We start from the raw sequence: 26,123 nt of genomic DNA on the forward strand, positions 1-26,123 counted from the left end.
TTACATAAATTATTGGTTCCTTTATTCCAGGCCTCGAGAAATTAAAGCACTTTTAGTTTTCTTTTTACTTTTTTTTAAGCTCTTACCCTCCTATTGTTCTCACCTTTTTATGTCCTCTTTACTATGCTTATTGTAGTTCTTCCCACTTCCCTCATGTGCAAGTCTGTAATGTCTATGTTTTTGTTGTAATAATTTGGACCCCCATTTTTAATTGTAAATCACTCTGAATTTATGATATTACGATACATCAAAATTTTAATAAAACTTGATGCCAATCTAGGTGTCTAACTTCAGGCGCCATTTATAGAATCCTGGGCCATGGTGCGTAAATGCATGCAAACATTTCTAGAATTTTTTGTGATGGGGTATGCAGGGAAGAACATGAACAGACTGAGATAAATATTAATTTACAGCTCTGTTGCGTCTAAAAAGGCTTTTCCTGTGTACATTGGCCAGGACTGCTATTCGGAGTGAGCTGAGCACTGGGAGTATTTGTCCACTGGGAGAGAGAATAATCTCCAGAGCCTTCTGGTCTCTAAACTCCAGCTGACAGCAAAAGCAACATCCAAAGGGCATGGTTCATTTTCCTGAGCGGTGAATCCTAATGTGCAGCCCAACATTGTGTAAAATCCCTTTCAACTAAATTTGGCATCTGGAAATTACCATTTCCTCAGTAGTATGTTATCCAATGGCAGAAAGGGTGGGTGGGGAGGGCAGCAAGCCACATAAGGATGGCATAAAGAACTAGATTTAGCAAATGGCACTCAAATTTGACCCTGCAAAAAAAAAAAAAAAATTGACCCTCAGTGCTATTCTATAAAGTGTACTCTGGAATAAGCAGCCTATATAGAATAGCTTGTGGTGCCGGAATCTGTGTCAAATTGAAACCTGATGTAAATCCTGGCAATTAAGTTAGGCACAGATCCCCAGTATTCAATTAGTGAATGCCTCTGGCCTGCCGATGCCCCTCCCATGAAGACAAGTGAACATTTGGTCCACAACAGCCAGAGCAATAATAAACAAATGGCAGACCAAGCCACAGAAGTTGATCCAACATCTCTAATAAACAATAGTTACAGGAGGGGTAAAAAAAACTCCCACAAAGCCCGACTTAGCTAAATTTTGCCCTACAACTGTTGTTTATTAAAGGTGTTGGTTCAACTTCTGTGGCGTGGTCTACCATTTGTTTATTGTCCCTCCCGTGGTCATGCCCCTTTTTGAGTTACACCCTAAAAGATTTGCATGCGGATGTTTATAGAATAGAGCTTAGCAGGACAGGTGTGCAAAAGTTAGACCGAGAGCGAGTCTTGATGGGTGTGTGTAACACGGGGCTGGAAGGCCTTCACGTCGACCCATCGGGATTGGCTCTTGATGGGCAGGAAAGAGGGGCAAGGCGAATAGGGGTGACTCGGGATTGGGGTAAGTGCTGCCCCTCCATGTTTGGGAGTCAGGGATTGGTTGGGGCAGCATGCGGGGCGGAGTTTTTCTTTTGTTGTAGAGCGGAGAGCCTCAGAGGTCGGGTCTCGGCTGGTCCTCAGCGGTGGTTTTTCCTGTCCTCACTCCCTCTTTTGAGCTGTGTGGTTGGTTCCCAGGTTGGGAGCTCAAGAGTCGCAGGCGGGGTTAGATCTACCAAAAGCCAGGGCTCATCTGGAGATGAGCGGCTGAAGGGCAGCTGGTTTGGAAGCAGGTTCCAGGTGGGCTGGTGACCCGGCCGAAGGGGCAGGGCGGCACCTGCCACCACCGACCATTGCTGACAGGGGCAGGGTCACAGGGCCAAAAAAAGCTGTTTTTTGTTACTGTGTGGTAGCTTGATGGTTGTATAATTTGTTATTTGTTATTATAATAAACAGAGCTGCGACTTGCATTTTTCCTAATTGTTGTTGCGTGATTTATTTAAGGGTTTATACGGTAGGAGACTGGGGAGGGGGGAGGTGCAGAATAAGGGGGGTAGGAGACCGAGGGGCCTTTCCAGATCCAGCTGCTACTGCTTTTGTGAGTGTCCATGTCTTACAGCCATATGTCACGATTGGGAACACAATGGCAGTGATCAATCTTTGTTTGATGGTGACTGAGACGTCTTTCCATATTTGGTCCATACTCACTATGGCTGCACGCCCCAGTGCTAATAGGCACCTGATCTCTGCTGTGATCAATGAGGGACCCAAGGAAAATGAAGCTGTCAACCACTTCTATTTCTTCATTGTTGATCTTTATATGGACTTTCTTGTTGGCAGTAGTCATGATTTTGGTCTTCTTGATGTTCAGGCAAAGTCCCATCATCTTGCTTTCTTCTTTCAGCTTTAGGATCAACTTCTTGAGGTCTTTCTTACTCTCTGCCAGCAGAGTAGTATCATCTGCGTATCTCAGATTGCTGACTTTTAAAGTACATGTGTATGCATGTGATATAACCTAGAAAATTGGTATGTGCCAAAAAATCTGGTTTAAACTTAGGTATAAAATCCCTGTAGTAATTTTGCAAATGTTTTGCAAATGTTTTGCAAATGGAAGTATACGAGTATGCACACTTTTATTACAAAAATTCACCAGATACTCACACAGAGAAAAACATGTATATGGCTTACCAAACTGTGTTTTGAAATACCAAGTGGGGTCACGGGTCACAAAATCTGTATTTGGGCTTATGATCTGAACAGTCCTCCTTAGTTAAAATGCAGGCGGGTTGTGAAAAATTGTAGGCGGAACTTAGGAAATTGGAAGACTAGGCGTCCAAATGGCAGATGAAATTTAGTGTGGATAAGTGCAAAGTGATACACATTGGGAAGAATAACCTGAATCACAGTTACCGGATGCTAGGGTCCACCTTGGGGATTAGCGCCCAAGAAAAGGTTCTGGGTATCATCGTAGACAATACGATGAAACCTTACGCCCAATATGTGGCGGTGGCAGCCAAAAAAGCAAACAGGATGCTAGGAATTATTTAAAAAGAGATGGTTAACAAGACTAAGAATGTTATAATGCCCATGTATTGCTCCATGATGCGACCTCATCTGGAGTATTGCATTCAATTCTAGTCTCCTTATCTCAAGAAAAATATAGTGGCACTAGAAAAGGTTCAAAGAAGAGTGACCAAGATGGTAAAGGGGATGGAACTTCTCTCATATGAGGAAAGACTAAGATGGCTGAGGGGAAGATATGATTGAAGTCTACAAAATCCTAAGTGGAGTAGAACGGGTACAAGTGGATCGATTTTTTGCTCTGTCAAAAATTACAAAGACTAGGGGACACTCGTTGAAGTTACAGGGAAATACTTTTAAAACCAATAGGAATAAATCTTTTTTCACTCAAAGAATAGTTAAGCTGTGGAATGCGTTGCCAGAGGATGTGATAAGAGCGGATAGCATAGCTGGTTTTAAGAAAGGTTTGGACAAGTTCCTGGTGGAAAAGTCCATAGTCTGTTATTAAAGACATGGGGGAAGCCACTGCTTGCCCTGTATCGGTAGCATGGAATATTGCTACACCTTGGGTTTTGGCCAGGTACTAGTGACCTGGATTGGCCACTGTGAGAACGGGCTACTGGGCTTGATGGACAATTGGTCTGACCCAGTAAGGCTATTCTTATGTGATCTCACCTCTAGTGAGATTTGCGTGCTTTCTGTGCCTACACAAATGGGGTCAAGACCACAAAAAAAACTGATAAGTGGTGGTACTATTTACACATTGTGATACGAAGAGGACAGGAACCCCTGCAACAGCTGGGATTCCAATAGGTTTAAGCCCTGTCACTGAGGTGAAAAAGTAGGCTGCAGGATGTAGGAACATCCCTGAGCCTTATTTGCCTGATTACAAACATTATGCTAGGCAGAGACCAGAGGTAGATTTCTCAACCAATATCCCTAGCAGAGGGCAAGAAGGGGGTGGGGCGAGAGAAACGGACACAAACACACATTGCAGATCAGGTTTCCCTGAGGGCAATCAGATCATTACAGGGACAGCCAATCAGAGCCACAGTCTCAGTCACAGCTGCAGTTAAACAGCCAGGGTTCCAGAACAGTTGGAGGTCAGGCACAGAAAGGACGCTGAGATCCAGAACAGGAACATGGAACCAGAGGAATGGGAGACCAGAGCAAAGGAAAGCTGAGCCCAGTAGGCTTACTAAGGGTTTCACTACACCACAGATAAGTGCTCTCAAGGCTTTTACCCTAAAGCTGACATTGAATGTGAAATGCAAAGTTGTATCAGAGGATAATTTAATGGAAACAGAGATAGCCAGTGACCTGAGTCTAGATGTGAGGGAAAGAACTGCCAATCTTCCCTAATTTGTAGGGGTTTTGAAACTCTGTTTACCTCACTGTTTGCTAAGAGGATCTCAAGCTGGGGCAAAGACAGAGTACCTATAATATTTATTTGTTTTAGAAACCTGTGCCTGTTTGCAGTGTCTGCAAAAGCAGAAAATTTTGTGGCTGATTAACTCAATGATAAACTCAAAAAAATCTGGTGGTTACCTATTAATTAAATCAAACAACAAAAACCCACCAATATAAGCCAAAATGACACTGAAGGTAACATAGTAGATGACGGCAGATAAAGACCCGAATGGTCCATCCAGTCTGTCCAACCTGATTCAATTTAAATTTTTTATTTTATTTTATTTTTTTTTATTTTTCTTCTTAGCTATTTCTTGGCAAGAATCCAAAGCTTTACCCGGTACTGTGCTTGGGTTCCAACTGCCAAAATCTCTGTTAAGACTTACTCCAGCCCATCTACACCCTCCCAGCCATTGAAGCCCTCCTCTGCCCATCCTCCACCAAACGGCCATACACAGACACAGACCGTGCAAGTCTGCCCAGTAACTGGCCTAGTTCAATATTTAATATTATTTTCTGATTCTAAATCTTCTGTGTTCATCCCACGCTTCTTTGAACTCAGTCACAGTTTTACTCTCCACCACCTCTCTCGGGAGCACATTCCAGGCATCCACTACCCTCTCCGTAAAGTAGAATTTCCTAACATTGCCCCTGAATCTACCACCCCTCAACCTCAAATTATGTCCTCTGGTTTTACCATTTTCCTTTCTCTGGAAAAGATTTTGTTCTACGTTAATACCCTTCAAGTATTTGAACGTCTGAATCATATCTCCCCTGTCTCTCCTTTCCACTATTATTTTATCTCAGGGAGCAAGCCTCAGATCATAGAGTTTTACCCATTCTAGGTTTTCTCAAAGAAACAGACAAATCTGTTCTCCTACTCCTGCTTACATCACCGTCTTGAACCCATCCTCCCTACCTTTAATTCAATTAATTAATTTATTACTTTAATTCATTATTCTTTTAATCAATGGTAATCATCTAAATTAATTATCTCAATTCATACTATAGTACATACTAAATACCTACAGCTGAACACAGAACCAACAGAAAAAAGTTTTACTTATCTTGAAAAAGTGCACTGGTGCTTTTAAGTGCTGCACTTCACCCTCCATATTCATGGGGGATGCGGGCGGACCATAGGCACGAATACAGAAAAACTGCGAATAACTTTTAATGTTATTCGCGGGTTTTTTTTAGAAAAAGCCTTCCGTTTTTATTATTGGAACCACGAATAACTTTTCTATAGAGATTTCTGGGCAGACAAGCAAGCAGCGATTTCTGGGCAGGCATTCTGGGAAGAAGCCTATCTCTCTATGGATGCTGAGAAGCAGCGTTTTTCTCAGTGCACACTGGGAAGCATGGAAGCAGCAAATTTGTGGGAGAAAGTTTATAAGCAGCAATTTTCAGAGTTAATGGTAAGCAATAAACTTTTTTATCGGTTCAGTATGGTACAGTAAAAGGAAAAAGTACTTTAATGATGACATAATTTTGGGGGGCGGAGTCAGCGGCTGAATAATCGCAAATAAGCGAATCCGCAGATACGGAAACTGCGGATACGGAGGGAGAAGTGTATATTGAAAAGTGCAATCGTGCCGTAAACTGCTTCAATTCATTTTCAGTTTTTTGTAGCTTAAAGTGCTTAGTAGCTTTTGCTCTAAGGCCATTGCTTATTACTTTCAATCATCCAACACGGCTTGCGTTTCACGGGATGCAATACACCGAGTGCACACAGGTGAGAGGAGGATTACGTTCCTCAGTAGTGGCTGTTCCCTGAGGAACAGAAGTCTTGAGCAGATAAAAGCTAATGCTTTAATGAACTGTTGATATAGTCAACGGTAAGAAGAAGAAGAATGTTTGGCTAAGGACTTCAGCTAAAGAGCTTAATTATCATGTGCCTGTCTTGTGAGGGAACAAACAGGAGAAGATAGCACATATTTTGGTGTTTACAACTTTACTTTTGCAACTGTGAAGAAACTGCATGTTTTTGTTAGCATGGACATATTGTAATGCCAAGGAAGGCACCTGGAATGGGGATAACAATAAAAGCTTTATTTTGCACAAGGAAATTATTTTGCCTTTTTACTTGATAGTAGTCCTATTCAAGGCCACTCCAGTTACCGCTCGGCCAGCCTGTGCTGAGGTTCAGCCTTTTGCTGACCCTGCACTCCGCCACAACATACACTATTATATAACCACTCCCTAAGGACCTATAGATGGCAATTCTACAACGTTATCTCCATGGTGGTTACTGTTGTCCGGGTGTCGCCACGTCTGAGTAGGTAGAACCGACGTTTCAGCTATCATTCTGCGGCTTACCCTGAAGAAATCCACAGCATGATGGCTGAAATGCCAGTTCTACCTACCCAGATGCGGCTTGACCCAGACAACAGCAGCGATCATGACGCCAGCCGCGGAAGCCTTATCTCCATGGCTTTCATTTCTGTCCCAATACAGTGATCACGCTATTTTGATTGTCCTTGCTAAGTAATATTTGCATGCCAGAATTTCAACACCAAATTAGTCTCTAAATGGAATGTGAACATGCCTTGTGATTTAGCATGGGCTTAGCAATCCCCTCATTTACATATGACATTTATCATTTATAGGCCCAGACAATTCTAACATCTTTTCAGACCTCTAATTTGAGGTAAAAGCTTCTTACGTAGCTCACTAGGTTAAGCATGCATTAAAGGATATTAGCCTGCATGCTAAACCTTATTTTTTGTTTCTTATTCTATAAGCCAGTGCGGCACACCAGTGTGCCTCCTGAGATTTCAGGTGTGCCGTGACACACTGGCGAGGAGAAGAGTCATCTGTGTCAGCTGACTGACTACAGGATGTGCCTCTCACTGCGAGAGACATATCCTGTAGATCAGGGGTGCCCACACTTTTTGGGCTTGCGAGCTACTTTTAAAGTGACCAAGTCAAAATGATCTACCAACAATAAAAATTTTAAAACACAAAGCACACTGTACACTGAGAAAATATTAATTATCATTTATATTCCGCGGGTTTTCAAAGAGGTCAAGGCAGATGACTTTATGCAATGTCAACTCAGGAACAACTATACACAAATAGACAAATATACCCCCTCCCTTTTTACTAAACCGCGATAGCTGTTTTTAGCGCAGGGAGCTGCGCTGAATGCCCTGCGCTGCTCTTGATGCTCATAGGCTTCCTGCGCTAAAAACCGCTATTGCGGTTTAGTAAAAGGGGGCCATTGTGCAAAATATAGACAGCAGATATAAATTCTCAAAATGGACACATTTTGATCACTACATTGATAATAAAATCATTTTTCCTACCTTTGTTGTCTGGTGATTTCATGAGTCTCTGGTTGCACTTTATTCTTCTGACTGTGCATCCAATATTTCTTCCCTTCTTTCAGCCTGCTGTATGCTTCCAGACCTCATTCCCTCCGCCAACTTTTTCTTCCTCTCTCCCTGCCTCCCTCCCCTTTCTTTCTTTCTGTCTTGCTTTCTTTCTGTCTCCCTGCCCTCTTTTCTTTCTGTCTGTCTTTTTCTCTCCATGCCCCCTTTCTTTCTGTCTTCCTCCCTGCTCCCCCTTCTTTCTGTCTCCCTGCCTGCTCCCAAGCTACTGCCGCTGCCATCGGGGAACAGGCCTCCAAACCACCACTGCCGCAAGCTCTTCCTGCTTCCCCACACAGAAGCGTCAGGCTGATCAGATTTCATCTCGCCAACGTCATTTCTGAAGTCGGAGAGGAAGTTCCGGGCCAGCCAGGCAGCAATTGGCTAGCCTGGAACTTCCTCTCCGACGTTAGAATTGATGTCAGGTGGGGGAAGTTGGTCGGCTCGGTGCTTCTGAGTCGGGAAGCAAGTAGAACGCAAAGGCAACGCGATTGACTTGCGTTGCCTTTGCGATCTACCGGTCGATCACGATCGACCTTTTGGGCACCCCTGCTGTAGATAGTCAGCTGGTGCAGATGACACTCCTCCTGGCAGGCGTCTCTCCTCTCCCTGCACCTCCCAGATCCCTCCACCGAAGCGGGTCGCGGGCAGATGGGCCTCCTCGAATATGCAGACATCACCATGATGATGTCATGCATGCACGTGACATCATCGATTCGATGTCCGTGCACTTCAGGGTGCCTTCACCCTGTTGTCGATGTCCGTGCACTTCCGGGTGCCTTCACCCTCTCCAAGGTAGGGAGAACAAGAGGGCACTCTCTAAAGTTGAAAGGGGATAGATTCCGTACAAACGTAAGGAAGTTCTTCTTCACCCCAGAGAGTGGTAGAAAGCTGGAACGCCCTTCCAGAGGCTGTTATAGAGGAAAACACCCTCCAAGGATTCAAGACAAAGTTAAATAAATTTCTGCTGAACAGGAATGTGCGTTGGTGGGGCTAGTCTCAGTTAGGGTGCTGGTCTTGGACCAGAGGGCAGCCGCGTGAATGGACTGCTGGGCATGATGGACCACTGGTCTGACTCAGCAGTGGTAATTCATATGTTCTTATGTTCTTAACTAATTAGTTTGTGTGTGGATCTGGGATCCATACTACAATTTGCATACCCAACTTTGGACGACCTATATATAATGCAGGGGTATATTAAAGACATAAAGGCTAAGAAGTAAAAATGTGGGGGCAGATTTTAGAAATTTGAGATATCCGGGTCAGAACATGTGAAATTTTGCTTGTGTCTTCAAACAGGATCTGCCAGTGTAGAGTTTGTTTTAAAATACATGTAGGAATAGATGTGCCAGTGCCAGTTAGGTGGAGAGGAAGCATCCATTTTAAAAGCATCAGAGCTGTCCAAGGTTTGGATTGTTTCGTTGATCTCAATCTACTCTCTTATATTGCACTAGATCCCAATGTCATGGTCCAAAGTAGCTTACAGTAAGACTAGATGGGGAAACATACAAATATCAATTTAAGTAAAAATTCTATCCAAAAAGAAAAAAAATATGCTACCCTGATATAAGATATTTCACAAAGTCTTCAGAGAGCGCCAAAATAAATTGACATAGCATTCCAAAACAACACTGCTTGATAGAAAAAAAATATGTTTCAAGAGCCCTCTCTAATGATATATTTTAAAATGATACAAAATTATGAGTAAAATGATGATATAGCTCTGTTTAATGGGCCTCTGTTTCTAATAGAAGTTAGGTCATTTAAATAAACTGATCCTAAACCATATAAGATTTTTTTTTTAATGAATTTTTATTGATAGTGGCAGAAAACGCATACATAAATGCCATCACAGTGTAAAGTTGGTACATTTCAGCAAACCCCCACAAATAAGGAACATCTTAACAGTAAACGAAGCAAGTAGACAATATGAGACAATGGGCTCCTTTTACTAAGGTGCACTAGTGTTTTTAGCGCACGCAGGAAATTACTGCGCGCTACGCTTCTAGAACTAACGCCAACTCAATGCTGGCATTAAAGCCCTAGCGCACCTTAGTAAAAGGAGCCCAATGAGTTTGTCCAGAAAAACCTAAAGCTGAGAAAACTGTTTGAAATGAAGTTTTCCCATGAATCTGATTATGCTTGATCAGAAAATAATTTTTAACATTTTTTAAGCCTATCCTGGGGTCATTGAAAGCCACTGATTACATAAAGCTCCAATTTTCTTAAAATTTGCCATTATGTTTGCTTAATAGAGCAAATTTCTTGGTATTATTGCTGTAACGTTTATGTTTTCACACTCAGCAATGATACTTTGATGAAAAGACATTCTATGCAAAAAATCTAGCAGTATTTTATTAAATGAACCTTCAATATTTGTACAGTGGTACCTTGGATTACGAGCATAATCCGTTCCAGGGGCATGCTCGTAATCCAAAATGCTCGTTTATCAAAGCAAAGTTCTCCATAGAAAATAGTGGCAACACCGAAGATTCGTTCCAGAACCCGGGGTCTGTACCTGTAGGGTGCCGGGTGCTGCAGCGCCATCTCTTCCGTCTGCCTCCTCCGTCCATCATCCGAAGAAGAACCCCACAGTGCCGCATCAGGGGGGATGCCTCTAATGTCTGCCAGCCGCCGGAGAACCCCGCAGTGCCGCTGCAAAGGGATGCTTCCTCCATCCGCCGGCCCTCCACGTCGGATGCCCCCTGCATGCTGGAGAGCCCCCACCCGAGCCCACGCAGCCGAGCGCCGCCCCACCCGCACGCCGCGCATGACACACACAATGCCAATGATTGACGCTGTGCGCGTCACATGCAATGCGCAGGCGGAATGGCACTCGGCCGCGCAGGACCAGACATTGGTCCTCCAACCTGCGGAAGGCACCCGACGTGGAAAGCTGGCCGGAAGATGGAAGAGGAATCCCCCGAAGCGGCACTTCCTGGACTGTAAGTGCTCGTTTATTGGGGCAGTGCTCGGTTTGTGAGTCAAAAGTTTACTGAGTGTTTTGCTCATCTTGCAAAACACTCGCAAATTGGGTTACTCGCAAACTGAGGTTCCACTGTACTTTATTGTGGAAAATAACAGAAAGTTAGCATACTTTATTAATAGCTAAACACATATACTTTGGTGTAGTTATCTATTAATGGTGTTCCAAACACTCAAGCATTCAATTTCTTTTTATAGTCGGGATAAAGTCTACGATGCTGCTCAACTCTTTGCAGCAAGGCCTCACGCTGCATTGGGTTTGTGGCGATGCCAGTGGCAAAGTCAGTTCTCAGATTAATACCTCGCTTGGCTGTGTCATTAACCATCTTCACTGTGTTGACAAATTGTTCAGCAGTATGGAAGGTGGTTAAGGACAAAGCCAAGTGAGGTATTAATCTGAGAACTGACTTTGCCACTGGCATTACCACAGACCCAGTGAAGCGTGAGGGCTTGTTGTAAGGAGCTGAACAGCACAGCAGGCTATACCTGACTATGGGCTAGATTCACGAACCTGCCCGATCAGGATCGACCCGTGCCCGATCCGGGCAAGTCCGATGGATTCTCGAAACTCAAATATGCAGATGGGGGGCGATTGGAGGAACGCCCCCATCTGCCGGCACGGATTGCTGGTGTGCAATCCTGACGCATGCGCAGACCATCTGTAGATCGTCTGCGCATGTGTCTAGACCTGCCCCTATTTTATGCCAGGGGTTTGTTTGTTTTTTTTTAACCTAAATACTAGCATAGTGGTTACAGCTACAGCCTCGGCACCCTGAGGTTATGGCTTCAAACTCATTGCTGTTGGATTGTGTATGGCCATTTTCTGCTCCATCACAGTTCACACATTTTCAATAATGTTCAAATCTAGGCTGTTGCCCAGCCAAAGTTCACAAAGAAAAAGCAGACTTTATGGTATGTATCCCGCAAACGACAAGATGGTTGGATAGGCTGGAGTGTTCTTTGATGCCAACTCCAGTAGTTGGAACCTATGGACAGTACTGGGTGGACTTTCTGGTCTATGTCCCAGAAATATCATAGAAAAAAGGCAATTAAATTTAATCATGAATCTATAAGGCATGTAATTAATGGGCCGACTGGATGGACTGTTCAGGAAGACAGTTTGATGCAGTGGTTAAAGCTACAGCCTCAGCACCCTGAAATTGTGGGTTCAAACCCTATGCTGCTCCTTGTAACCCTGGGCAAGTCACTTAATCCTCTACTGCCCCAGGTACATTAGATAGACTGTGAGTCCACCGGGACAGATCGGGGAAATGCTTGAGTACCTGATTTCTAACCCGTTCTGAGCTCCTTGGGGAGGATGGGCTAAAAAATTGATTGAATAAATGCCTAAATGCAAAACATACCATTATCCGGCCCTAAACATGCCTACTGTCTGATAAAGGTCTAGGTGTCTACCTGGAAGTTAGTTTTTAATTGCTTTTTAATTACAATTTTCAATTAATGGCACCAATTAAGCCAAATTGAATAATTAAGTTAGGCACCTAGATCACCTATGCACACCAATCTAAGCGCCTAACTTTAGACATCTTTTATAGAATCAGGGCCTAAAAGCCTTTTCAGTTGCAACAAAGTCTGTTCATGTTCTTCCCTGCTTACCCCATCAGAAAACAAAATCAGAAGAACTTGGGATTATAAGCATTTTTGTCTCTTTACATGACATTTTCTCACATGAATTGAAGGTTTGTTTGTTTTTTCCTGAAACTCGAGCAACATTGCCGGGCTTATTTTGTTGTCCTTTCTTTTTGCATGCAGCTCCCCCTTTGGTTGATTCCCTCCTCACTTGTTTCTCTCAGAGCCTAGATGTTAGCGATGACTTTTAGACAAGTACATGAGACAATGAAAACAGCAGGGGTGTATGTGTAATGCTTGAAGATGAGAAAGTGAACTAGGAAGAAAAATATCTGTAGGATAAACAAGCAGAATAATATGCAGTCATCAGTCAGGATGCCGTTTTTAGAATTTAATGATGAAATGTTTATTGTTTTTAATTTAAAGCCAATTAAAAGCTTGACTTTGAAGTGGTTTTTAAATTTGAGAAGGTGCCATGCGAGCTAGAGTCTGCAGAAGATATGAAATTCTAATCACAATTTCCCAGACAGCATGAAAATAAAAAAATATTTGAATGAAGGCATTAATAACCATATTATGTTACCGTAGAGGCTTCTTTCATGATGTTCCTAATACGGAAATACATGCACATTTAAGCCTTCATTCATACTCTTGTATTTTATGTGAGATGTCTGATGAACATGACTAGAATTTCTTATTTTCTCTGAGACACAGTGGGAAAAAAAAATCAATGAAAGATGCCTTTAATTATGAATGAAGTCTGGTATAATATGAGAGCCAGAAACTTAACCTAGTAGATGACAGCAGAGAGAAAGATGCCTTCCAGGCAATCACACTCTGTGTCTGGCAACTGGAGTACATATCCCTAGCAACACAGCCAGAGTAGAAGTAGCTCTTCTGGATTATTTGTTTCAAGTCTTTCCAGTTCTACTGTCTAAACCACCAGGAATACTTCCTAGCTAACAAACACAGGGGACCCTTTTACTTAAGGGCATTAAACACAGGGCTGCATTTCATATATTATACCTAAAAAAAAAAAAAAATGGCACCAAAAAAACCCACCTAACTTTAGGCGTGGCTATTTGCATCAATGAAAATGTGATGCAGATCCATGTGTGCAAAGTTAGGCGCAGATGCTCCTTATTCTATGAGGAACACCCCCGATCTGCCCATGAGCCACTTCCATATCCCTCTTTTTGGTGCAGCATGTAAAATTGCGTTGCAGATCCTGTGCAGTAGCGCAGTGTTTATCAACTTGGCCCTGGAGTACCCTCTTGCCAGTTAGGTTTTCAGGATAGCCACAATGAATATGCAAGAAAGAAATTTGCATATAATGGAGGCAGTGTATGCAAATCAAGTTTATGCATATTCATTGTGAGTAAAAACATGACTGGCAAGGGAGTACTCCAGGACCGAATTGAGAAACAGTGCAGTAGCATAGTAAGGGTAGGGTGGTAGGGGTGGTCCGCCTCAGGTGCAGGGAGTTAGAAGCTGCTAGAGTAGTCTTGGGGCTGTGGTCTGCTTGTGCATGGCCATCAGCACCATCAACCCCCACTGACATCAGCTTCCTGTTCTGGGGCGAGGGACTGATTGAGCCAAAAGCTGCATGCAGGCAGGCAGGCCAGGACCCAACAGCCACTCCACACACCATCCTAGTACCTGGAGGAAAGAGGTGCTCCAGCTTTAGAAGGGGGTGCTCTGCCCCAGGTTCCTGCCCCTCCAGATACTCCACTGACCCTGAGCATAAATTTACATGCATAAATTTATATGAAATCCAATTAACATTGATAATTGCTTATAAAGAAAACAATTATCAGTGCTAATTAGCTTGTTATTCCATTACTGTATATACTCAAATATAAACCAAGATTTTTGGCATGTAAAATGGGAGTATCTGTTTATATTCAGGTCAGTGCTCACCTGCCCCCTCCCAGACCTGTTGCAGACCTCCCCCGGGCCTGTTGTAAGCCTGGTTATCCAGTAGTGGGCCAGGACAGGAGGGATCTCTCTCGCCTCCTGTCCCAATTGACTCTGACACATCCCACCTCCCTTCCACCTCCCAGACTTTAAAAAAACCTACCTGCTGAAGGTTGGGGTTATCCACTCCTCCTGGGGGTGGTGGTTGGGGGAGTCTACTGTTCCACTGCCTTTAATCCACTAGGTCCAATCCTTTAGTGTGTATTACTCTGCTTGTCCATCTAGGGTTGGCACTCTACCCTCTACCAGCCCTTGGGCTCCAAACTCTACTACCAAGTGTCCTCTTTTTTTGCATCAACAAATCTGGCAACCCTAGTATAAGGCCAAATTTGAAAAGGGATCCCAGGGTGTCTCAGGAAATTATGTAATAGTAAATCTGATGCCCAAGCTGGATAAAATCATGAACTCTATTGTTAAAAACTATATTACTGGACTTAATAATAAACAGTGCTTAATAGGAAAAAGCTAACATGGATTCAGCAAAGGACGTTAAGCTGTCTTAATCTATTAGAATTGTTGAAATAAGCATGTGGATAAGAGTGAGCTGGTTGTCCCAGTACACTTTAGGAAATTCTTTCTCATGGAGAGGATGGTAGATGCCTGGAATGCCCTCTCTAGGGAGGTGGTGGAGAGGGAAACGATGATGGAATTCAAAAAAGCATGTAATAAATACTGGATTTCTAATTAGAAAACAAATGGTATAAATTAAAGAAATAAGGCCAGTGTTGGACAGACTTGTGTACGGCTTGTGTCCCATACATGGTGATTTGGCTGGGGAGGGCATCAGTGGGAACTCCACTAACTTGGAACATGAGGATGTTACTGACCAGACTTTAGAGTAGATATCCTGCAAACAACGAGTTGGTTGGATAGGCTGGAGTGAACTTAGATGGCAGCTTCACCAGTTGGAAGCTAGGACAATACCAGGTAGACTTCAGTCTATGGCCCAGAAATATCAAAGAAGAGACAAGTTAATTTAATCATTGTATTTTTAATGAGAATAACTAATGGGCAGACTGGATGGATCGTTCAGGTCTTTATCTGCTGTCACTTACTATGTTACTATGTAACTTTCTTCACTGAGATGGGTTTAAACCTTAACACTAGAATCTACCTGCCTGGTGAATGCATTTGTGAACACCTTTTCTCACTCTCTCCAGGATATAGATTTCTTTCAATCTCAGCATATCTATCTAGTAATACATTAGATTGGGGATCTCAAAGTCCCTCTTTGAGGGCCACAATCCAGTCGGGTTTTCAGGATTTCCCCATTGAATATGCATTGAAAGCAGTGCATGCACATAGATCTCATACATATTCTTTGGGGAAATCCTGAAAACCGTACTGGATTGCGGCCCTCAAGGAGGGACTTTGAGACCCCTGCATTAGATCAATAATCTAAGCAAGTCAAATGCTCACTGGTGGCAGATGAATATATAAGTTGCTTATCCATGTATTATGCAAAAATAGAAAATATTAGATCACTAAATGGCCTGATACTTTCTGTTTAAAAAAGGGCAGTTAGAAAGCAAGATCTGCATAGTAGCAATATGCAGCTAAAATATTGGGATATTTCCTGTCATTTCATGTTAAAATGGCATAAGAGGTTCCCATGTTGTTTCAAGTGAATGCATATTCCTAGGACACATGCCTTCACATCTTGTTCATGATGGGCCAGGAGTAGAAACATTTACTTGTGTCTGGCCAGCTGAGGCACCAGCAATCTAAGATCCAAGATCCAAGTCTTGGGAATTCCTACTTGGGTGCTTCAAGTAGAAGAGCATCCTTCTGTAGAGAAGTAGGAGGTGCACTTAGGATCCACAGCACAGCCTTAGAGGGTAACTGGAAGACATAAACTATGTAGTTTGGGTAGAGTGCAGTACTTGGAAAGACCAAGATGAAACCATTGTCCTGCAGCTATCAGGTGGGCACACTTTGCTTTTGGTACTTTCTTGGTCTTGGTCACAGCTGAAATAAGATTACAATAGCCTGTGAGGATCTTTCAGTGCACAGGAAAAAAGCAGTAAGAGACTGTCTAGGAGTCCTCAGGCTTGTCTTACTGCAGACATGGCCAGTGGACTCAGCAAGAAGGCATGCCATAATTCCAACAGAGGTCTAGGGGACAAAGACAAGATTTGAATAAGACCCTCTACATCAGGGGTGCCCAATAGGTCGATCGCGATCGACCGGTAGCTCGCCAAGGCAAAGTGAGTCGATCATCCAGGACTCCCTTTGCCTTGGCGATCTATCGGGCCGATCAATCTTCCTCTCCCTGACGTCAATTCTGTTGTCGGAGAGGAAGTTCAGGCCAGCCAATCACTGCCTGGCTGGGCGGAACTTCCTCTCCAACAGCAGAATTGACGTCGGGGAGAGGAAGATTGATCGGCCCGAAGCAGAGAAAGCATGGTGCGGCGGCGGCAGCGGCTTTGGGGCCTGTTATCCATTGGTGGCATTTGGGTCCTGTTCCCCAATGGCAGCGGCAGTGGCAGTGGCTTGGGGAAGGGCAGGGAGAAAGAAAGAAAGGGGCGCAGGCAGGGAGACAGAAGGAAAGAAGAGAAACAGGAAAAAAAAGGGGGCATGAAGAGAGAAAGAAAGAAAGGGCAGGGAGAGAGGAAGAAAAAGTTGGGGGAGGGAATGAGGTTTGGAGGAGAGGAAGCATACAGGCTGAAAGAAAGATTTGATGCACAGTCAGAAGAAGAAAGTGCAACCAGAGACTCATGAAATCACCAGACAAGGTAGGAAAAATTATTTTATTTTAAATTTAGTGATCAAAATGTGTCTGAATTTATATCTGCTCTCTATATTTTACAATATGGTCCCCTTTTACTAAACCGCAAAAGTGGTTTTTAGCGCAGGGAGCCTATGAGCGTCGAGAGCAGCGCTGGGCATTCAGCGCAGCTCCCTGCGCTAAAAAATGCTATTGTGGTTTAGTAAAAAGGGAGGGGGGTGGGTATTTGTCTATTTTTGTATGGTTGTTACTGAGGTGACAGTGCATAGAGTCATCTGCTTTGACCTCTTTGAAAAAACCCCGGAATAGGAATGATAATTAACAATTCTATGCCTACAGTGTGCGTTGTGTTTTTTTAAAATTTTATTGTTGGTAGATCATTTTGACTTGGTCATTTTAAAAGTAGCTCGCGAGTCAAAAAACTGTGGGCACCCCTGCTCTATATGGTCTAAAGAAGTGGTTTCCAACCCTGTCCTGGAGGACCACCAGGCCAATCGAGTTTTCATGATAGTCCTAATGAATATGCATAGAGCTGATTTGCATGCTTCTCACTTCCCATTATATGCAAATCTCTTTCATGCATATTCATTAGGGTTAGCCTGAAAATCCGATTGGCCTGGTGGTCCTCCAGGACAGGGTTGGGAACCACTGGTCTAAAGGATCTCTGTTGATTGCAAAATCTTTCTCCCTCTCTCCTTTATATAGACAGATGATCTGGGCCTGCTGTCGGTGGCTGCATTGCATAGCCTGACTGCATGAGGTGCAGAACCAAATGGAGCAGAAGAAAGGTTAGTACACCTACTGCAGGACACAAACATGCATTACTCCTTTAGCATATTTTTTATGCTGGGGTCCTCAAATCCACTCCTCAAGGTCCACAATGCTGCCTAATTTTCAGGATTTCCACAATTAATATCCATGAGATCTGTTTGCATTCAATGCTCCCATTGTATGCAAATAGATCTCATACATGTATATATTCATAAGAACATAAGAGTTGCCGCTGCTGGGTCAGACCAGTGGTCCATCATGCCCAGCAGTCCGCTCACGCAGCGGCCCTTTTGGTCAAAGACCAGCGCTCTGAGACTAGCCCTATCAGCGTACATCCTTGTTCATTAGGAACTTGTCTAACTTGGTCTTGAATCCAGGCTGGGGTGTGGACCTCGAGGTTTGGATTTGAGATCCCTTTATGGCCAAGACTGGCGTTCTAATTGCACCGTTGGATTATGCTTCCTTCTACTGCCTATCTCAAGACGGAAAGCACTGTGGCTTATATAGCAACCAAGTGCTTCATTAAGTGTATGCTAACACTTCTGTTCCCTAGAAGGTTACTCTATTCTTCCTTTTCTCTCCATGGACTATAGCATCTGACACACACATGACACTTCTCAAAGGCCATTTATCTCAAACATTTTACCATTTTCACTTAGGGTTGCCGGATTTCCTCTTTGATAAAAGAGGATGCCTGGCCCGCCCTGTTCTGCCCCCAGTCCCACCCTGCTCCACCTCATTCCTCCCCCAGCCTCACCCCCACACAAACCTCCCTGAGCTCGAAGGCTGCATTTGGAAGCCTTTGCGCATGTGCGGATGTCGATACAATGACATCATCACAGTAATGGCCATACATGCGCAAAGGCTTCCAGACGCGGCCTCTGAGCTCAGGATTTCCAAAACCTGGACAAACTGCCAGGTTTTAGAAATCCCTCCAGGCGCTCAGACAGTCCTCTAGAAAGAGGACATGTCTGGGTTTTCCTGGATGTATGGTAACCCTATTTTTACTATCACTAAGGATTTTGCTGCCAGCTTCCAAAACCGACACCTTCATGTTGCCCATTCCCTGGTGACCTCCCTGTCCTCAGCCACACCTTTGTACCTTGTTCAGCCTTACATTCCTAGCTCATAACATGACAGTCTGCTCCTTTTCCTGCTATCCTTATCACAACTATCCTATGACTGCCCTGCTCTTGATTCTAACAATTTATCCATCCCTAGAGAAGGAGCCTTACATGTAAAAGCTTTTTTTTGTTTTCTGTGTGCTCAATACCTCTCCTTTTCCTCTTCCTAATTAAACAGGGCCATCCTGCATGTGATTCTAGAAATACAGCTCTAAGGCCAAGCCAGGTGTTGCCCACAAATTTAGTAGGACAGATAACTGGAAAGGTGACTACCCACACTGAAAGCTGAGGCAGTCACTACTAGGCCTCTACCATTTGCCTTCATTTTTGCTTTAGACCCTCCTTTAGAGAGCCTTTGGTCCAAGCAGCAATGGGAGGACTCTCTTCCTTCAGCCAATGTTTCAAAATGACCTTAACTGTTTGCTCCAATAAAGATATTATTAAAAAAAAAAGAGAGAGAGAGAAAGAACCTATGGGGCAGAGTAACACATGAGATATGTAAGTTAGTCAGTTACAGGTTGCGTATGAGAATATCAAAGAACATCCACAGAGTTCTGTTCTTAATTGCATAAAAAATATGCAGAGAATAGTATAGTAGGGTCTTGGTTAATCGGGACTCTCAAACAACTGGCAAAAAAATTGCCGGTGGAAAAATAAATTTCCCCCGAAGCACCAGCGGCAGCATCATTAGCCGCAAATCCTCCCTCCCTCAAACCTCAAACCCAGCTACAAACCCCCCTCCCTTCCGCCCTGAAACACCAGCATGGCAGCAGTCCTGAGCCACAAAGCCCTCCTCTCTCCCTCAAGCCCCAAAGTGGCAGAAACAGGCGACGGTCTTGAGCTGTCAAATCCCTCTCTCTCTCTTTCTTACCCGAAGCACAGGCAGGAGGCACAGGCTGTTCATGGCCAGCCCCGGCAGGGCTTTTCCTCTGATGCATCACTTATGACGCATCAAAGGAGGGATGGGAGCGAGGTGGTTCGCGGCTCTTGGGACTACTGCCTGATTCCTCCTATAATGGCACCTGAGGGTTAGTGCACGGGGCAAGTGTGTTTCCCCTGAAGCAGCTGGCTTGACCGGTGAATCAAGATTTCTTTTTACATTTCATCTAATTGGGACTGATCTATGGGCAGTACAGGAAAGCTCTGTATTTTTGTGAGGAGAGCCCAGATCTACAGGACCGTATCAGATAAGTTACCTCTTGTGCACCTGTGACCCAGTTGTGAGTGTTTCTTCTATGCTTCATGGTGTATGGAATTATTTTATGCCAATGGTTGACTTTATTTACACGTTCAAGCCTTCGAATTGTGAAGTCTCTATAGAAGGGTGAATCGTATGCAATACTTAAGGGTTGTTATGGTTCAAACCTCCCTTGAACACCTCCTATTCCAACGTAGTCTTATCAAAAAGTTTCCCAGGCCCTCAGCGGTGCCACCAATGGTTCAATAAGCTTTCATAACCATTGGATTTATGCCCCTAATCGTCATCGGGTACCTGGTGTTCTAGAAATCTGATATTTTATATTTTTTATATTTTTCCAATAAATTAAATAAGTTAAATACTTTAAATAGTAGAAATGCTTAGATAGTAAATACTATGCACTTAGCTTGGGTGGTTAGCCTAGAGGGACAGAGTCGCCAACATGTTTCACCCCGTTAAGGTTTCCTCTGGGCAAAATCCCTGCAACAGAAGACCAACTTTAATAACCAATAAAATTGCAAAACATGCCTAAAGATGTTATTAATAACGTGCTCTTACCTCATAACTATACACTCGACACGACGTGTACTGTATTCTGCATTTCAGATATTGTGAAAAATGTCACCACTGGCATTTACCCTGATTCAAGACATACAACTGTGGGTTGACTCTTATTTACCCTAGGCATGGGAAGCAAGCTTGATGGGGAATTAGCTCATATTTCTCTAGGGTTAACCCCCCCCCCCCACCCCCACCTCCACCCCCTAAGTTTGCAAAAGCTTGAGTGTCAGAGCTTAATTCCTATTGAAGGTGAAGCGCGTATAGATGTCAAATCGCTCCTTATATGAGTAAGTGGTGCCACTTAATTTTGCAAAACTTGGAATGGTGACACTTTTTTTTAAAATGTACTTTTACATAGAGCAACTTTCTGTGCTTTGCATGCCACCAAATACACATATAATTTCAACGGCATTAAACTTTGCCTGCATCTTGTACATTCATCTGCATTTCCTTTTTTGTCCTTGTTCCTAAATAAAAGATGCCAGAATCGCACCTACGTAGGTACTTTTCAGCACTTAATGCCACTGTGGGCATGGCTAATGTCATAAGTGGCATTAGGTACTGTAAAGCACCTATGTAGGCGTGATTCCTGGCATAGATAGGTGCTGATGTAAGCCCAGAAATCCCTAGCTTATTTCTAGCACCTATCTTTTGCGGGGGTGCAATTCTCTATAGGGCGCCATTGCGTGATTCACACACGATTGGTAGCCACTTTTTAGGCAGCTGCTGATATTGGCGCCCTACAGAGAATCCGGACCTATGTGTATACCTGGGAGACACACCCATGGCCCACCTGTGCTCCATATACATATATATATATATATATATATATATACTGCCACCCCTGTAGTTAGGCAGTATGGCAAATAGGCACTACCAAATATAGTAACACCTACTGCATTTAGATGCCTACCTGTCAATTAATGGTGCTCTTCTCTAGGTACCATTTTGTAGAATTGCCCCCTCTTTTCTCATGGACTTAATATTCTTCTCGTAATGCCAGATTTATTTATTACAGATTTGTTTTTTTTAATTATTTTTCTCAGCACAGTTGTTTATAGGGTAAAACAGTAGATTTTTGTTGGTGTTTTAATAGATGTTGCTTGCAATATGTGTAACCTAATGTCATTATCAAAACTTTGTTTGTCTAACATGAAATATGTGTCATCTGTGTCAGTTTAAAGTGAATAGATATTCCATATCTTTTCCTTTTAGATATACTTTTGAAAAGAGAAGGCCAGTCCTGAAGAGAGTCACATTCTATTTTATGTATCTAGAGAAATCCGAAGAAAAAAGAGAACTAAATTTTGATTATATACCATCGCTTCTTACCACAGCTGGGTCAATGAAGAGTGGTCATGTGATTATGCTGACATCCCAGCATGCATTTGGTAGACCTGTGGATAACACGTTCTCTCTCCATGTGTCTGCTCTTACAAAGCTTTGTCCTCATGATACTGTGCTTTCACTCTGCCAGCATGTGCCCAAAAGGCTGCCTTTGCTCTCATTCTGGAGGTTTAAATGTCAGCTGTAGCAATGCAAATCTTAAGGAAATACCAAAAGACCTTCCCCCTGAGACAGTTCTACTTTACTTGGACTCCAATCAGATTACATCCATCCCAAATGACATTTTTAAAGACCTGCATCAACTGAAAGTCCTCAATCTGTCTAAAAACGGTATTGAATTTATAGATGAGCATTCCTTCAAAGGGGTGGCGGAAACCTTACAGACGCTTGACTTGTCAGACAACCAGATACAAAGCGTGCACAAAAATGCGTTCAACAACTTAAAAGCTAGGGCCAGAATCGCAAACAACCCTTGGCACTGCGACTGTACTCTGCAGCAGGTTCTGAGGAGCATGGCTTCAAACCATGATACAGCGAGCAATGTCATCTGCAAGACCTCGGTGTTAGATGAGCATGCCGGCAGAGTTTTGCATACGAATGCCAACGACGCTGACCTCTGCAATCTTCCCAAAAAGACTACCGATTATGCCATGCTGGTCACCATGTTTGGCTGGTTCACCATGGTGATATCCTATGTGGTATATTATGTCCGACAAAATCAAGAGGATGCAAGAAGGCATCTCGAGTACTTGAAATCCCTGCCGAGCAGGCAAAAAAAACCAGAAGAAACCGATGACATTAGCACTGTGGTTTAGTGTCCCGACATGAAGGACTGAGGCTGAGGAAAAGAATAACAGATTTAGTGGGCATCGAACATAAGAGAAGTCGGTTCTAATTTTAACTTAAACACTTGAGCCTTTTTTTTTTTTTTCAGTTTAGCTGAATTTTTCCTCTGTTGAGCAAGTTTTAGGGCTCCTTTTACGGAAGCCGCGTTGGCGTCTTTATCGCACGCACCTTTTTAGCGTGCGCTAACCCCCGCGCTAGCCGAAAAACTACCGCCTGCTCAAGAGGAGGCGGTAGCGGCTAGCAAATTAGCGCACGCTATTACGCGCGTTAAACCGCTAACGCGGCTTCGTGAAAGGGGCCCTTAAAAAAAAAAAGGAGGAGTGTTGTTTTGGGTAGTACACATTGTTCCCTTTGACTGTACGCTAAAATGAGTAGAATGTGTAATCATTAGTCAGGAGGGTACTTTTCCCTATTTAATAATGAAATTTTTATTTTTTTAATTTAAAACCAAATAAAAGCTTCACTTTGAACTGTGTGAAACATACATATTTATTGACCACGTGGATCGATTTGGGTAGCTAGTACTGTGTTTTAACGGGGTTATACATTTGCAAAGCAGTTACAGCAGACCTGGACCTGGCTGTTTTTTCTGTGCACTATATCATGTGATAGGCTATTATGTTTCCGATTTATGGGATCCATAGGTGGGTCAGTCATGTGAGACATTTCTCTCGGTGCATCACCCTGAATGTCATGAGTAAAAAGAATAGGAAAAAATAAACCACTTATTTGTTCTTTTTTTCTGCATTTGCTTCTTTTTCTCAGCAGTCTCTTGCCAAAGGGTCACCCTGCTCAGCTGCCGGTGCCTTCTGAGCTTTCGTCTATAAACTGTGCTTGGGTTCCAACTGCCGAAATCTCTGTTAAGACTTACTCCAGCCCAACTACACCCTCCCAGCCATTGAAGCCCTCCCCTGCCCATCCTCCACCAAACGGCCATATACAGACACAGACCGTGAAAGTCTGCCCAGTACTGGCCTTAGTTCAATATTTAATATTATTTTCTGATTCTAAATCTTCTGTGTTCATCCCACGCTTCTTTGAACTCAGTCACAGTTTTACTCTCCACCACCTCTCTAGGGAGCGCATTCCAGGCATCCACTACCCTCTCCGTAAAGTAGAATTTCCTAACATTGCCCCTGAATCTACCACCCCTCAACCTCAAATTATGTCCTCTGGTTTTACCATTTTCCTTTCTCTGGAAAAGATTTTGTTCTACGTTAATACCCTTCAAGTATTTGAACGTCTGAATCATATCTCCCCTGTCTCTCCTTTCCTCTAGGGTATACATATTCAGGGCTTCCAGTCTCTCCTCATACGTCTTCTGGCGCAAGCCTCCTATCATTTTCGTCGCCCTCCTCTGAACCACCTCAAGTCTTCCTACGTCTTTCACCAGATACGGTCTCCAAAACTGAACACAGTACTTCAAGTGGGGACTCACCAATGACCTGTACAGGGGCATCAACACCTTCTTCCTTCTACTGACTACGCCTCTCTTTATACAGCCCAGCATCCTTCTGGCAGCAGCCACTGCCTTGTCACATGTTTTTTCGCCTTTAGATCTTCGGACACTATCACCCCAAGGTCCCTCTCCCCGTCTGTGCATATCTTCCACAACAGGTAATTGAGGCCAGCAGCGTGCCAGATCTTAAGAAAAGATGGGGTTGGCATGTTGGATCTCTTCATGGAGGTAGATAAGGGGTGGGTCTTTGGTGTGGGCAGACTGGATGGGCCGTGGCCCTTTTCTGCCGTCATTTTCTATGTTTCTATGTTTCTTCAGCAGAGCTTCCATTATCTTTCCAACCACTGAAGTAAGACTTACCAGCCTATAGTCTCCCACTTCTTCACTGTTACCGCTCCCAAACAAATCTGTAAGAGGTCTCACAAGAACCTGCGTTCCCTCAGTATCAGTTCTTTCTTCAGGAACGCTGAAGTCAGCATGCTTGAAATCCAGGACTTGAGTTTATTTTAAGTATCTATTTTTAGTATTTTTATACCACTTACAGCCTGTGGTTTACATTCAGGTACTTAAGCATTTTCTTTGTCCCGGTGGACTCATAATCTATCTAATGTACCTGGGGCAATGGGAGGATTAAGTGACTTGTCCAGGGACATCAGAAGCAGTATGGGATTGAACCCACAACCTCAGGGTGTTGAGTCTGTAGCTTTAACCACTGCACCACTCTATAAATCAAAACGTACCAAACTTTTTCATGTAAAGGCCCGCAGTGTAAATACGAGAAAGCTCTGAGGGGCCACCAAAAGATTTCAAGCTTACACGTGCCACTCATTTTGTAAACCACCTCGACTGGGTATTAAGCATTAAAAAATGAATACTAACACTGATTCTACAACACTTCAAAGATCTATTTTAAAAATTCACTTTATTCTGACTTGTCAACAGTAGCAAATTCTGGCCTCCTTTTATCAAGCCGTGTTAGAGGTTTTTTTTTTTATTACCGGCCGATGCTTTTACCTCTGTGACCAGTGATAAAATCATTAACACGGCTTGATAAAAGGGGACCTCTATGCACTATGCCAACTTACATACATACCCAGCCTACAGTAATTCTTTTTGTAAGGCATAGAGCGCACTAATTGATTTAGCATACGCTAAAGATTAGCGAGCGCTAAATGCTAAACCACTTTAATGGTACTTTTACTAAGGTGCGCTAACTGATTTAGTGCACGCTAAATGCTAAGGCGCCCCTAGAATATAATGGAAGCCATTTAGTGCTAAATCGGTTAGCGTGCCTTGTTGAAAGGACCCCTTTGTCAGGCTTTTTACAAAGCTACACTGTCAAGCACTGCACGCTAAATGCTGAGCTGTCATTAGGAAAAGAACGGGCAGCTCTGCTTTGTGAAAGGACCCATTAATGCACTAGCCAAACGAGCAAGATTGAAATTAACACATTTGCAGGACTTGAAGATTCAGACGTTCAAATACGTGAAGGGTATTTACGTAGAACAAAATCTTTTCCAGAGAAAGAAAAATGGTAAAACCAGAGGACATAATTTGAGGTTGAGGGGTGGTAGATTCAAGAGCAATGTTAGGAAATTCTACTTTACGGAGAGGGTGGTGGATGCCTGGAATGCGCTCCCAAGAGAGGTGGTGGAGATGAAAATGGTGACAAGAGTTCAAAAAAGCGTGGGATGAACACAGAGGATCTAGAATCAGAAAATAATATTAAATATTGAACTAAGGCCAGTAGTGGGCAGACTTGCACGGTCTGTGTCTGTATATGGCCGTTTGGGGGAGGATGGGCTGGGGAGGGCTTCAATGGCTGGGAGGGTTTAGATGGG

The 26,123-nt window shown here is 43.4% G+C and overlaps 1 protein-coding gene across 2 annotated transcripts in view; it reads left to right on the forward strand.

The window, feature by feature from the left end:
* Positions 1–23,298, forward strand: part of LRRC3B (leucine rich repeat containing 3B) — a 152,878-nt gene extending 129,580 nt beyond the window's left edge. For both annotated transcript variants that reach the window (XM_033933807.1, XM_033933808.1), the window contains 2 exons: positions 17,682–17,764; positions 21,846–23,298. In XM_033933807.1, coding sequence (XP_033789698.1) covers positions 22,013–22,792 — 780 coding nt within the window. In that variant the 5' untranslated portion in view covers positions 17,682–17,764; positions 21,846–22,012 and the 3' untranslated portion in view covers positions 22,793–23,298. The remainder of the gene's footprint in view (positions 1–17,681; positions 17,765–21,845) is intronic.
* Positions 23,299–26,123: the final 2,825 nt, after the last annotated feature.

The sequence above is a fragment of the Geotrypetes seraphini genome, chromosome 2, assembly GCF_902459505.1.
Source record: "Geotrypetes seraphini chromosome 2, aGeoSer1.1, whole genome shotgun sequence".
NCBI classification, from domain to species: Eukaryota; Metazoa; Chordata; class Amphibia; order Gymnophiona; family Dermophiidae; genus Geotrypetes; species Geotrypetes seraphini.